At 42.2% G+C, this 14,877-nt stretch overlaps 2 protein-coding genes across 12 annotated transcripts; one reads left to right on the top strand and one right to left on the bottom strand.

The window, feature by feature from the left end:
• Window positions 1-285: 285 nt before the first annotated feature.
• LOC100285088 (RHM1) lies at window positions 286-4,045 on the top strand. Of its 2 annotated transcripts, none has more exons than NM_001157983.2 (3): window positions 286-775; window positions 1,479-3,066; window positions 3,155-4,045. In NM_001157983.2, exons 2-3 carry the CDS (start codon window positions 1,501-1,503, stop codon window positions 3,605-3,607), a joined length of 2,019 nt encoding a protein of 672 aa, NP_001151455.1. In that variant the 5' UTR covers window positions 286-775; window positions 1,479-1,500; the 3' UTR covers window positions 3,608-4,045. The 2 variants fall into 2 exon arrangements, with proteins under 2 accessions (NP_001151455.1, XP_035818181.1); XM_035962288.1 differs by lacking the exon at window positions 286-775 and adding an exon at window positions 809-938 and having other exon boundaries at window positions 3,155-4,038.
• A 4,053-nt stretch (window positions 4,046-8,098) lies between these two features.
• On the bottom strand, window positions 8,099-14,193 carry LOC100272743 (uncharacterized). 10 transcript variants are annotated; one of them, XM_035962144.1, is made up of 9 exons: window positions 13,724-14,135; window positions 13,445-13,591; window positions 12,631-12,699; window positions 12,362-12,540; window positions 11,616-11,724; window positions 11,004-11,536; window positions 10,223-10,913; window positions 9,346-9,415; window positions 8,099-8,612 (listed from the first exon to the last, which is right to left on the bottom strand). In XM_035962144.1, exons 1-6 carry the CDS (start codon window positions 13,910-13,912, stop codon window positions 11,495-11,497), a joined length of 735 nt encoding a protein of 244 aa, XP_035818037.1. In that variant the 5' UTR covers window positions 13,913-14,135; the 3' UTR covers window positions 8,099-8,612; window positions 9,346-9,415; window positions 10,223-10,913; window positions 11,004-11,494. The 10 variants fall into 10 exon arrangements, with proteins under 10 accessions (XP_035818037.1, XP_020399126.1, XP_035818038.1 ...); XM_020543537.3 differs by lacking the exon at window positions 11,616-11,724 and having other exon boundaries at window positions 13,724-14,193; XM_035962145.1 differs by lacking the exon at window positions 9,346-9,415.
• Window positions 14,194-14,877: the final 684 nt, after the last annotated feature.

The following is a 14,877-nucleotide window of genomic DNA, read 5'->3' as shown; positions in this document are numbered from 1 at the left end:
ACGCCTACTTGTTTCCCGTCACTCCCCGTCCACGTTAGCTGCCTGAGTCGTGGGGCGTGTGAGCTCCGGACCGGGCACCCGCACGACCGCGACTCCGGCAGCGAGAGCACAGAAGACGACGGCAAGACTGAGCAACGGGCCAACGGCGCGTGCTGGACGCGGACGGACGGAACATACGGTTGCGTCCACGCGCCAAAAGTGGTTTGGCTGTCTCCAACTGGAGCCTATATCAACAACAGGAGACTACATGTTTTTTGATTACATAGATTATATGTAATATTTTTTCGTTTATAGTCTCTAATAGTATCTTTTTAAATATTGTTCTAAATACAGTACAGTGTACACTCTTTCGTCCTCATATATAGAGTTTCTTTTCTTGTTATCTATTTTTTATAATCTAGATAATATATTACATAAAAAATATTTGAGAGTATGACGTGTTTATAAAAATTTAGAGTAAAACATATTTTTAATATAAATATTTCATATGTAGAACATTGTTGGAAAATAATATTTTTTAAAAAGAAACTGTAAAAGAAACAGAGGAAACAGAATAGGCATTGCCCGGGCCGCGTTTATAAGTCGCCAGACCCTCCCTCCCCGATCTCGCACTCTCCTCCCCCGCTCTCGACTTCCCACATCCCCTGCGGCCCCGCCCCCCGACTCTTCTCGTCGCGGCGCGCCCAATCGGCTCGGTGGCAGGCTAGTGCACCGGCTCGGCTCGGGTCCGGTTCTACCGCCAACGCGGGCCGCGGCGCTCCCGGATCTCGGTCTAGTAAGTCCCTGCCCTCGAATTTGATCATGCGAAATCTCATATTGTTTCCTGGGGCGGTTCTCCTCTGTTGGCTCCTCGTGGTGGCGAGCGCGGTAGATCTGATCCTCGCGTCTCTCTCCGACCATCTGCCGTCGCGTTGGTGGGTGGGTTACGTCATACGTGGGTACGCAGCGTGATCTGGCATTCCCTGCTTCAAAAGGGATGGCCTGGTCCTGGTTGCCGCGTGATTTGGCCCTCTAGATTCGTGGATCACGAGGATTATGGGCGGCCACCTTTTGGTGATTGCTTGGGCTAGGACATTGGCTGCCTTACCGTTTTAGCGATATCCTAGCAGGAGTAGTTAGTAGTTGATTTAATGATCCTCACTGGCCTAATTAATTGCGCTCGTAACATACAAAACTCAAGTTGGTAATCACCGGCAACAGTGCGTCATGGAGAGTTTGCCTGTTCTAAGCATAAATGTTACGATTGAGTCATTTCAATTTCAGATTACATTCGAGACGAGTACTGGAATTTTTTTCATACTAAATTGTTTCCATATTTTCTACTCATTGTTTGTCAATGAAATAGTATTTGCTATGGAAGGCAACCGGATCTCTGCTTTTACTTTCCTGTCATTACACTTCCTCAACTTTAGAGGATGGGCAATCAATCTGAGAGTACTCCTAACCCCGTTGTGTTTTTTTTTGGAACACATTAACAGGTCAGAGAGTTAGCAGACAAAGATGGCGACTTATGAGCCCAAGAACATTCTCATAACTGGTGCTGCTGGTTTCATTGCATCGCATGTCGCCAACCGTCTGGTCAGGAACTATCCCCAATACAAGATCGTTGTCCTTGACAAGATTGACTACTGCTCCAACCTAAAGAACCTCAATCCTTCACGGTCTTCACCAAATTTCAAATTTGTCAAGGGTGATATTGCAAGTGCTGACCTGGTGAATTACCTTCTGATCACCGAGTCAATTGACACCATCATGCACTTTGCTGCTCAGACGCATGTTGATAATTCTTTTGGCAATTCATTTGAGTTCACAAAAAACAATATATATGGCACCCATGTTCTTCTTGAGGCTTGCAAGGTTACTGGTCAGATCAGGAGGTTTATTCATGTCAGTACCGACGAGGTATATGGTGAAACTGATGAAGATGCTGTGGTTGGTAACCATGAGGCCTCACAGCTGCTTCCAACAAATCCATATTCAGCTACAAAGGCTGGGGCTGAAATGCTTGTGATGGCATACGGAAGGTCTTATGGTCTTCCTGTGATTACCACTCGTGGCAACAATGTGTATGGGCCAAATCAATTTCCTGAGAAACTCATTCCCAAATTCATTCTTTTGGCCATGCAAGGTCTGCCTCTTCCAATTCATGGAGATGGCTCCAACGTCAGGAGCTACCTGTACTGTGAGGATGTGGCCGAAGCTTTTGAGGTGGTCCTTCACAAAGGAGAAGTTGGACATGTGTATAATATTGGTACTGTGAAGGAGAGGAGGGTGATTGATGTGGCCAAGGACATATGCAAGCTCTTTGGCTTGGATACTGAGAAAGTCATCAGGTTTGTTGAAAACAGGCCATTCAATGACCAGAGGTACTTCTTAGATGATCAGAAGCTAAAGAGATTGGGATGGGCAGAGCGCACACCATGGGAAGAGGGTTTGAAGAAGACGATGGAGTGGTACACCACCAATCCTGATTACTGGGGAGATGTCACTGGTGCGCTGCTTCCTCATCCAAGGATGTTGATGACTCCTGGAGTTGAAAGGCATAACTGGGCTGAAGAAATCAAGTCTCTGGCTTCTTCGCCAGCTGAAGCTAGTACAATAGCTCCAGCAACCAGTACCAAAAGCATCTCTGATGCCCCTCAGAAGCCTTCCTACAGGTTTTTAATCTATGGTAGGACTGGATGGATTGGTGGCCTCCTTGGAAAGATTTGTGAAAAGCAAGGGATACCATATGAGTATGGGAAAGGACGCTTGGAGGAGCGCTCTCAGCTGTTGGAGGACATTAGAAATGTGAAGCCAACTCATGTTTTCAATGCTGCCGGAGTCACTGGGAGACCAAATGTTGACTGGTGCGAGACCCATAAACAGGACACTATCCGCACCAATGTTGTAGGCACTTTGAATCTAGCTGATGTCTGTCGCAAGCAGGGTCTGCTCATGATTAATTATGCTACAGGCTGTATATTTGAGTATGATGCTAAGCACCCTGAAGGGTCTGGTATTGGCTTTAAAGAGGAAGACACGCCCAACTTTATTGGTTCCTTTTATTCCAAAACAAAAGCAATGGTAAGTTCAGGGTTTTTTAATCGATGATTTTTCTTTTACCTCTTCAGTATACCTGAAGCTAATTTATGTGCTGTTCACCATGGTGCAGGTGGAAGAGCTATTGAAGGAGTATGATAATGTCTGTACTCTTAGGGTCAGGATGCCTATATCATCAGATCTAAGCAACCCCCGTAATTTCATCACAAAGATAGCTCGTTACGACAAGGTGGTGAACATTCCCAACAGCATGACAATCTTGGATGAGCTTCTGCCTATCTCCATTGAGATGGCGAAACGGGACTGCAGGGGCATATGGAACTTCACCAACCCTGGCGCTGTAAGCCACAACGAGATTCTAGAGATGTACAAGAAATACATCAATCCTGATTTCAAGTGGACCAACTTCACACTCGAAGAGCAGGCCAAGGTGATAGTCGCGCCTAGAAGCAACAACGAGATGGACACGTCGAAACTGAAGGCTGAGTTCCCTCAGCTTCTGTCCATCAAGGATTCTTTGATCAAGTACGTCTTTGAGCCCAACAGGAAGGTTCCTGTTAATTGAGGATTTACGTTGCGTGGATGCAGAGGTTATTTGTGTTGGTTATTGGACTCTAAATTAGCTAATGTTGCACCGTGGTGCGTACTAGTTGTGTTCGATTCTTTTGGGACAATAGCAAGCATACCTCTTTCTGGTCGTCTATTATACACGCAATCTACAAACAGGTAGATATTTAGATGTTCTTTTAGTGGCTGATACGAAGGCTTGGCCTGGTGAAGTGGTGAGAGCTTTCTTGCTGAGCCACTAGGTCATGCTTTCGAAGCAGTCTCTCCGTGTTTATGGTATAGTGGCTGATATGCTGAGACACGGTTATCGATGAACACTACGAATTGTCTTAATATATTATATATATTAACTACCAAGAGCAGTTGTACATGGTCTTGTAAATTTTTATCCCTTCGTTGCAGTTGGCTCCAATTTTCCTGTTCTTGTTTTTTCTATGCCATTTTCCTGTTCTTGTTGTTTCTATGCCAAACGTAGCATCAAATTTTCAGTTGGTTTTGTGTTGCTCGTCAATCCTCAATGGTGTATGCTGCAGTGTTGATGGTGCAATTGGTTTCTGTTGATATTGTAGTTCCTGATACGCAGAAGGTTGTGTATCTTTCAACCAGCACCCCCTGCTATGAAAACGTTCTGTTTTGTCAAGGGCTGGATGCTGGATCATGTACCGTTCGGTGCACACACAAGTGAAGAAGATGTAGCTTTACTAGAGTCGGTAAGAGTTGTGCATATGCATTCAAAAGACATTGTTTGGAATGTTATTTGGACTGGTGTTTTGGACTGGTGTTGCTTTAATTTATAGAGATAAAACACTGGATAAGCGTCGGTACGGATTTAAGATAAACTGCAGAAATTTCGTAATCATGTTATATAAATTTCACAAGGGGCGTCAGCAACAGTCCCTCGCCGAAGAAACACAACAGCAATAGTTGATGCCCGAGTAACGAACGGGGCATAAGCCCGGGTGAAACAACATTTTTTTTAGTTGGCCACCCACTCCAACGTGGATTGAGCTCCTTGTTCTAGGTAATTTAGGGCCGGCCCTAGTTAGGGGTGAAAAAGATTGGGATAAATTTTGGTCGGTTGTGCTCCGATTTTTATATTGACTCATTTGAATTCGTATTTATGAACATTTTAACCATTTTCTTTTTTTAACAAATATGGATGTTTTTTCGACTGTTTTAACTTTTCCTATTTTTAGTGAAGATATCTCGTTTTTATCCGTATATAATATCATGTTTTAGATAATGCAATGAACACATCATATATAACTATGTCATATCGCAACAGACTAATCTATAATTGATTATTTTTTGTAGCCATACATAATATATATATATATATATACTGTAAGCTGAACCTACGCGTTAGGAGCACCTGGTCCGAGCCAACCGTCCCACCCAGGCCGAACCGACGCTTCGTCTTCGTCCCTTTCGCACGCTCCCGACAGAATGCTACAATTTTCGAACCAGACCAGCAGTTGCGATCATATTTTTTAACAAAATTTTCCAGAGTTATTCAGTACTTGCAATCACATCAGAGCAACTCAGCAGTTGCATCCACACCACACCAGTAGTTGCAATTACAACACACCAGCAGTTGCAATTATTTTGTTTACATTTTTAACAGATATTTGGCTAGAATTATACAGCAGTTGCAATCACACCTAATACGAGGTTGCAATCACACCACACCAGCAGTTGCAATTACACCTCTTTGTTCTGACACTAAAACCAGCCAACTTTGCATAGTCAAGGTAAAAGAGGTAGGCTTCTTCCCTTGTATCAAATGTTTGCCGCACCCTGAGAACAAACACATCAAGTATGTTTGCATCTTGCAGAACAATACACAATCATGAGTTTGCAATTAGCGGATACCCATAGTTACAAGCAACAAACGTTGCAACTGGAGTAACAACACAGCATGCAATGGTAATCAAGGAGTAAAAACAGAGACTTAAGTTTGCAATTAGAGGATACTCGCGGCGGGGAGCAGAGAGGCGCACGTACAGGAGGGCTGAGGGCGTGCTCTTATGGGGAGGCGTGCTCGGGGTGTTATTGCACCCTGGGTGCATTCAATATAGAGAATGCACCTAGGTGCATTTTAGTGCCGCCGTGTATATATATATATATATATATATATATATATATATATATATATATATATATATATATATATATATATATATATATATATATATATATATATATATATATATATATATATATATATATATATATATATAAATATAAATATATATATGTGTGTGTGTGTGTGTCTATCAGATGTTTCCATTGATTATAATACTATGTTACTTTTATACCCTACGCGGTAATGTTTCCACTTTTACATCTGATTCTGATCTGTTTTCGATTTGTTCCGTTCATTTTGGTTCATTTTCGTCATCCCGCTAGTCCCGATTTTGATCTCGTTTTTGATAATTCTGTTTCCAAAATAAAATGTTAAAATAAAACTAAAAGAGGGGTTATTTCAACAGTGAACTATTTGTTTTCATCCCTAGCCCTAGTAGGGCAATGGTAGACTGTGGCCACAAAAACTATAGGTCCCCAAATATGTACTAAATATATGATGTATGTTATGAGCCTTTGGTAATTGGTTTTGGTCCAGTCATCGTCCGACGATCCGTTCACTAGCTGCAACTTGTTAAGTACTTCCTCCATTCCAATTTATAATTTGTTCGACTTTTTTACTCCATGTTTAATCGACTCGTCTTATTCAAAAAATCATCATTATTGTTAATTTTCGTTACGATATTGTTTACGTATAATATACTTTAAATATAGCTTTGAAATTTTCATTTTTTCCAAAAAAAATTGAATAGAACGATTCGGTCAAATGTGACACAAAAAAGTTAAATAAATTATAATTTTGAACGGATGGAGTATCTGACAAATGAATAGACGAGTCTACCACATCGTAGAGGAAACAAAATTTACGTAGACTCCTAACACGACGCGGCGACACGCTAAGCCACCACCAAAGGCGAATCTACATACATAGTGCAAGTGCACACTCACACACAAAAACTTGCAAAATCAATTATGATTTAGACTTACTTTTCATCATATATGCAACCTCTATAAATTAATATGCACTCTTAAGGCATATGCACACTCCATATGTTTGGTTACCCGCATCGTCTCGTCTTGGACCACCGTATGCGTTGACTTTATCTAAGCTCCTGTTTAGTTGTCTGCACAGAGTTGTCTGCACAAGGGAGACGCAAGCTACATGAGCGGATGCAAAACAAGTTATTTTATAGTCATTTGATTGCATCCACTCGTACTCAGAAAATTGTCGTATCAGGTCAGCTAGGGTCACCCGAGCCTGCGCGTCCGGATACAGGCATCCAATCATGCACACTCTGATTCACTCTAGCTTCGCCGGTTGTCGCCACGACGCCCTCGTGACCTCACAATCTGGACGACGTCGACACTACCCCAGCAACTCTAAATCATTTGACGCCGAGTCATAATTGATTTCTTCAATCTTTACGGACAACATGATCATGACATCACACATAAGGTGATTCCTGCAACCCCTCTAGTCTCTTGTTGTTCGTTAGATGCTTGTAGCCATATTGCATGGTATACTAGTCCTTGTATAATATATGTGTGCATTTTTTTCAATCTCACAAACTAATAATTGATCATAAATATGTACTATATAGGGTTCTCTAAATTTTTGTCCCAAAGTCTTATCTTATCCTTATCCTGACACCAAGTGATTAAAAAGGCCAAGGTAAGACAAGAAGACATGCACTCTAATATCTAATTCCTTTAGTACAACAGAGGGAGTCAACAAAGCAATATACAAACTAGAGAAGTTGTGAAGCTTCGTGTGCGCATTACAAAGCAATATACAAACTAGAGAAGTTGTGGAGCTTCGTGTGCGCATTGGTGCTGCGAAGGCGTGAGACAAAGCTAGAAGCTTCGTCGTCGAAGGCCTCATTCTACGAATCAAAGAAAAGGAAGAACCAGAAGTCTTGATTAGCAAGAAAGGAGGAGAAAAGACGATATTATCCATATGTTATTTGTAAATCATACATGTAAATATCGTGGTCATACTTGTAATTTCATACGAAGCAATAGAGGGGTACACGATAGAAAATGGCTAGTTTGTTCAAAGCATGTTGATAAAGTTTTTTTTCCTTCTATTATAAGATCTTTTAGTCTAGTAGTGGCAGGAGTCTGAGTTTATTAGCACATGATGGATATAGAAATTGGAGGCATATAAATGAGACTTCGATAACATGCAGATAGTGTTGAACATATTAGAAATTTGAACAAGTGAAATAAATTGATGACTAGATTGCAAAAAGAAAGTATTGATAAGGACTTGCAGAAGCCAATCACAAAGAAGAAAGAACGTTTGAGGCCAGTTTTAGAGAGAAAAAAGTAGCAATTATGAAATACCTAAATGTAGCTTGTCTTTTGAAGGAAGCAGTGAAGAGCTTTACAATGATACAAATCATAATTTCTTAGATTTTGTCGAGATAGTTATAGAATTTGAGTTGGTAATACAAGACCATCTTAGACATATTCAAAAGAAAAAAAAATTATCACCATTATCTCAGTCATAAAATCCAATATAAGCCGATATTTTTTTTTGATACGCACCAATAACCTGAGATTTTTCTATAGGTACAGAATATGCATTCAGTGGTATTGAATTTGGTGTGTAAGGACATGCCGTGTGTATACGTGTGTAGTGGTGTGAGTGTATGGCGTCCTTGTACCGTATAAAAAAAATCCCTCTTGGACTTGGTGAATAGAAACCATGTACTACTCGACCAGTCTTGCAGCTGCACCTGTACGTGCTTAGTAAGATCGATATGGCGAAGCACTATGATGTGAGTGTTTCCATCGCTTGTTGAGTGGTGGTTTGCAGCTGTACGTGCTTCGTGAGATCGACATGGTGAAGCATCAGGATACAGAGTCTCACCTAGGGCCGATCGGGTTCTCCATTCAAATCAGGTCCTTGCAGCCTAGCGGAACGTACAGATGCACACATTACCCATAAAAACAAGCCACCATTTGAATATGTCAGTTAGGAATATGTTTGGTTTGCTGACTAACTTTTCTGTGTAAGGTTAGTTATTCAATTCGAACGACTAACCTTAGACAAAGTGTGGCACAGTTAGCCCTAAACCAAACATGCCCTTATTCACCACAAAAATGTAAACAGCAGCCTAATTGTAATTGCACTAGTCATGAACTCGCTAGTATCCAAATAGTTTCCAAAATGTGTCTATGCAGTATGCATTATGAATATGATTTATTACTTGTACTAGCCTTATTTTGAATCTTGTGCACGCATGCAACACAAAAGTCAACAAAAACATAGCCAATCCACTAGTAGCATTTAGAGGTTGTTTGGTTCATGGCTAAATGTGTCACACTTTGCCTAAGGTTAGTCGTTCGAATAGAAGAACTAAGGCATGTTTGGTTCACTACCTCAGTTGCCACACATTGCCTAACTTTTCTGCCTAATGTTAGTTATTCAATTCGAACGACTAACCTTAGGCAAAGTGTGGCACATTTAGCCACAAACCAAACAGGCCCCTAACCTTAGACAGAAAAGTTAGACAAAGTGTGGCAAGTTAGACATCAAACCAAACAGACCCTTAGTTTATCCATATGAAGACATCTGGAATAGGTGAAAACGGCATCTTAAATGGCTGTTCATTCAAAGAGGTTTCACAACAATTGAATCCTAACCTTGAAGAAATATTTATTGGAGAGGCACATGTTTCACAACAAAGTCGTCTAATATCTCCGTCCTTTCCATCTGAAAAAGGATGCAATTCTACCTCCCTTATTTCCATCCAAAAAGGATACAATTCAATCACTATCTATCGTCTAATACAATTCAATCAAATTTATCAACATCCGTCAATTCCATCCCACCATTTATCATCAACATTCAGAAAGTGCATCTAAGTCACTTCTTTAATTACCGAAAAAGATACAATTCAATCGTCATTTATTACCGAAAAAAATACCTCAGTCCTTTCCATGCAATTCTACCTCTCGTTTCCATCACAAAAAGAAACAATTCTAAATCCAGTCAAAGTCAAATCATATGTTTGACTAAGTTTATCGAAAACAGTCATGTGTTCCCTCCAAAATTGCTATACTAACAAAATATACTTTATTAGTGATGATACATATTAAGAAAAATCTTACTCTCTCCGTCCCAAAATATAGTTTGTTTTAGACTAATTATAGCACATGAATACAGTTTGAGTGTATGCCTATATTCATCATCATTTTGAATGAATGTGGAGAGAAAAAGTAGATGAAAGAACTATATTTCGGAACGGAGGGAATATCTTTTAATATAAATTTGATCAGACGTCAGATTGTAATGGCTTAGCACTATTCTATCGCATCCTAGAATTCTAGGAACGAGGGAGTACAATACAAAGCAATCCGATTTTGCCAGATAGAACCATATAGCATTTCACACAGCAAGATGATTTCACCAGATAGAACCATGTATCATTAAGCAGTAAAAGGCAAAAAGATTGACATAATTTGCAACAGAATTGAACCAATAATAATTATAACAGGAAACAAAAGAAAAGACTCCTACCTCATCCGAGCAACAGCTATTACCACCAGTTCAGATGTTACGGGAAGGAACATAACAGCCTGTGAGTTCCTAATGTGATATACTATATCAATGTCAACATGGTGGCCAAGAATCCCAAGATTGTGAAACCATGATGATATAAACCACCACCACTTATGATTCGCACAGCCAAGGTTGATGACAAAACAAGCTCCACATCAGGCATCGCCATTGACATAAGTATGAAAGCAAGCAAAAGAGAGAGTTTCAGTTAGAAACTGATTTTCTGGGCAGAGGCACATGATTCCATTTGTCATCAAAGGATCCAAGCGAAGTTGAAAGGAACTCCAAAGCACAGTAGACAAGATCAACCATTGTAGAGGATGCCCCCATATGTTTATATAGCATAAATACGCAAAGAGGGCCTATAGTAGTCCAAAATGAAGTAGAGGCATCAATAGTGCAGCTATCTCTAAGCTATCAATAGCAGATCTTGAAGGAGGATTTGCACCATGATGCTTCAATCGGACTAGTGGCAGCCAAGTCAGTTAACTCGGACTTCGTGGACACCGGAAGTGAGGATTATGCAAGCAAGGAATCAACTTGTAAAAGAAAGGCACCTTGAAGCTCATGAAATCATTAATGTGCCAGAGAAGATAGCTTAAGATGCCCAAAATAAACATCACAATGTTTCACAATATGCAACAGACACCTGCAATATAAAGTAGGGTATTAACCTCATTACCACAAGCACAAATATGAACCTAAGAAAGGACTTTAGCAGCTGAAAAAACATGCATACCTCCTACTTAGATGGCTAGAGCTTGAACAGGCCTACAGCAGAGAAAAGTCTGAGCAACACCAGAATGGAAGCACACAACTAGGTCACCAGGGAACATCTGAGTACCTTCATACATAACCAACTTTCACATGTCGAGCAACTTGCAACCAAGTAATTTCCATAAAAGTATTCAGCATCACCCAACTCTAGTTCTATTGTAAACACATAAAATCCACAAAACTCAGTAAAGCAATACCCCCGCCCCCAACAAAGAAAAGGTTTGTTGTCCCCTGAACATGGTAGCACAAACAGCTGTAATGGAAGGACTAATGCGCTTGATATTTGATGTCGAATATCAAATTTGTGAATGTATTTAGTTGGTCTGCATCGCATCAGCATGATACTTCTCCAAATCAGCATCGAGTTCTTCAGTCGACTTTGGCTTGCTGCGCTCTTTGCCACGACGACCACCACCAGATCCAGCAGCACGCCTCCCACCCCTCTGATGGGTTCTATGCTGCGACATACCTGCTGGAGCAGCATCCTTTGGTGCACTGTAATATTTAAATGTAATTTAGTAAGATTTCACATAATGAGACTGAAGGGCGGGCTTGGTGCAGCGGTAGAGCCTACCGTCTGTAACCGGAAGGTCCCAGGTTCGAGCTCTAGCCTCTGCATATTATGCGGGTAAGGCTTGGCGCTTAAAGATACCCTTCCCCAGACCCCGGACAGTGCGGGAAGCCTACGGCACTGGGTAAGCCCTTTTTTATATAATGAGACTAGGGTATATTTAAAACAAGAAACGTTGCATCTATATAGGTGAAGATAAAGCCTACATAAGTACACATATAACAGCAATCTGAGTGATCAAGTGCACCATACCAAGGTTAATCATCTACAGAACTATCCACTGACTCTCATCAAAATTTTATTAAATGAACTATAGCATGATACAAAGACATTCATTTTCATGCCTGTCTTCGGTGGGTCGTGTAAAAAAGGGGACACCACACTGTAGATGACACTGTTTGTAGAGCGAAGTTTGAAATAGGCCAATAGGGGATGGGGTAGGGGATCTGCTGGAGATGGCCTTAAGTTTAGCCATGTCAAAATAACCTAATGTACAATGAGAATTATCATTACAAACTTATAAAGAATAGCTGTTATAACAAAATAATATCATTTTATTTGCCTTGTTAGATTGGCAGGGATGAGTTGGAACTGGACAAGAGTGCTGTTCTTTGACACAATTTTGATATAACAATGAATAACTAAAAGATGACAACATCTAGTCATTTTGAATACTGCCAAACATGCCACTACAAATGATATTGACAAATGACAAGGACGGAGGATGAATAATCAGATGAGAAATATACCTCCTCGCAGCATTCCTAGCATGACCACCATTAGGGACTGGATGAGCAGCTGCTGCAGCTGGAGTATTGGTACCAACTATCTCTATCTTCATGGGCTTACCATCAAGTTGGACATTGTCATATTTCTTAACCGCCGCTACAGCATCAGAACGCCTTGCAAATACAACTTCAGCTGTTCCCTGTGAGGTACGAGGTACAACAAATGTAAGAGACCGGGAAGTTAGGTGTATGTAAGAGACAAGTAGAAGACTGTAAGATGGCATCTGCACCTTAGACCTCCCACTTCGATCATAATTTATCGAAAAACGCTTCAAATCACCTAGCTCAGAGAAAAGCTCCTGTATCATAAATATGAAATTTGTCAGATAATGTTTACCAAGGCATTCGACTTATAAAGTTACGGAGAGAATCCATCTAATGTATGTGGCATGTGATACACTAATTGATCCACATAAACTTCACTTTAATTTGATATCTTAGAACCTAATTAAATTTAAATCAGGCATAAGTTAAATCACAGTTAAACAGAACTACTAAGGTACTACCTATTATAGATAATAAAGTTAACTGATGTCTCCCCCAAAAAGCATAAGCATGATAAGAGAGGCAAAGTAGTCAAACCAAACTGACACAGATTTGAGGGATAAAACATGAGCATATTTTTACATGTTTGAAGCAGAGAGCATACTATGACAGCTTTAAATCCTATGTGTTATGCAGAGCCACTAAGTTATTAGAGAAAATAAATTAAAATCGATACACAGATATAGATCCCCACTGTATCTAAACACCTACTGACCTCCATTAGGAAACACAAAAACAATATCTAAACATGGTAATTGAGATCACAGCAAAACGCCACAATTACAAGCCATACATGTGCATGTGCCAGCTACCAGCTACCAGATACTGATGCCCAGTGTAACCCACAATAGATCTGCGGTACTACATAGCCCCAAAAGACAAATATGTGCCTGGCTCCATCTTCAGGAGCGCGAATATAGCCAATCGCACATCTGGCAACTATTTACGGGCTTCTTAAAGCAACAACAGAACACTATTCGAAACGGCGAAGCATATAACCTTAATATCCTCGTTCGAAACCCCAAAGTCCAGGTTGGAGATGTAGAGCTTGGCGCCCGTCTCGAGAGCCGAGACCCTCCCGCCGCCGCCGCCGCCTCCTGCGGCGACCGCAGGGTACATGTCGTGCTGCCACGCAGCGTCGGGGGCCTGGATCGATTGCGTCACACCACAGTGAGAAAACCACCAGACCTTCTCCTCCCGCCCGACTCAGCGAAGTCCGAAGCACCCGCATCCTCCGCCGGGCGACGCGGAGCAACAGCCCGTTCGATTCGTTCGTACCTTCGGCGGCTGGTAGGGCGCCTGCCTGTTCCCAGCCCTTTTAAAGGGGCGCCTGGTCGGCCCGACCCCGCCGGTCCCGCCGCCAGGGGCGGATACGCCGCGGCTGCGGCGGGCCCCGCGAGACGAGGGGTTACTCTTCTTGTTGTTCTTGATGATGTCGTCGAGGGTCATGTCGAGCGTCTCCGCCATGGCTGTTTGCGCGGAGTAGATCTCGGGTGCTGGACTAGGGTTAGCGGGAGGAAGATTGGCGAGGTCGACGGGGAGGAGAAAGCAGCGAGGGGGTAGGGTGAGGAATTGGATATTTCTTTTGGCTGGGAAAGGCGTGGGCCGTGGGGAGAAGTGGAGAACGCGTAGCGAGAACGCGCGCTGACCGATGACCACTGCGCTGAGGCAGGCGGCGGGGGCGCACGTCCAAGGCCCACGACCACGAGAGCCAAGAGCGTGACGCGGACGGGCACTGCCAGAGTGCTAGTCTGCCACTGATTAATGAGATCTCCTGATTAATTGGATTGCATTGGGGCTTTCGTCTGAGATTGGAATAATGCTGAGAATTGGGTCGGTCTAGGTCAACCCGATCAAGTTCATCGTGCTTCGTATCAAATGTATTCGGATCAGAAAAGTCTTAAAAAAATTAAAAATTTTAAGCCGTGTCCTGTCAGCTCAAAGTATAAAAATAGTGGTTCAGTTCGGTCCAATACCACGTCGTGTCTTCGTTGGGTCATGTCGGTCCAAGCCCGACTCGTATATTTGACCGCATAAAATCAAAATATTACAACCACATAAAATCCATAGCTTATTAAATTAAAGATATTAAACAATTCTAGCATTGTCGGGGACCATAATTAGGGGTACCCCCAAGACTCCTAAACTCGGCTGCTAACCACCATCAACACAAAGCTGCAAAGGCCTGATAGGCGCAATTCAGGTCAAGGCTCCGTCCACTCAAGGGACACGATCTCGCCTCGCCCGAGCCCAGTCTCGGGCAGGAACAGTAGACCAAGGCAGATTCACGCCTCGCCCGAGGGCCTCCTCAAGTAACGGGCGCACCTTCGACTCGCCCGAGGCCCAGCTCGGGCAGGCTTCGCAGTGAAGCAACCTTGGCCAGATCGCCTCGCCAACCGACCGTATCGTAGGAGCATTCAATGCAAGGATCG

This window comes from Zea mays, chromosome 9 (genome assembly GCF_902167145.1).
Source record: "Zea mays cultivar B73 chromosome 9, Zm-B73-REFERENCE-NAM-5.0, whole genome shotgun sequence".
Lineage (NCBI taxonomy): Eukaryota > Viridiplantae > Streptophyta > Magnoliopsida > Poales > Poaceae > Zea > Zea mays.
This window is presented reverse-complemented; position numbering and strand designations above follow the sequence as displayed.

Coding starts and splice junctions, on each gene's coding strand:
- LOC100272743 (XM_008660020.4), bottom strand. CDS start 13,912: ATGGCGGAGACGCTCGACATGACCCTCGACGACATCATCAAGAACAAC. Junction 12,700..13,444: donor TTTCGAACGAGGATATTAAG/GTTATATGCTTC, acceptor TTTATGATACAG/GAGCTTTTCTCTGAGCTAGG. Junction 12,541..12,630: donor ATCGAAGTGGGAGGTCTAAG/GTGCAGATGCCA, acceptor CGTACCTCACAG/GGAACAGCTGAAGTTGTATT.
- LOC100285088 (NM_001157983.2), top strand. CDS start 1,501: ATGGCGACTTATGAGCCCAAGAACATTCTCATAACTGGTGCTGCTGGT. Junction 3,067..3,154: donor ATTCCAAAACAAAAGCAATG/GTAAGTTCAGGG, acceptor ACCATGGTGCAG/GTGGAAGAGCTATTGAAGGA.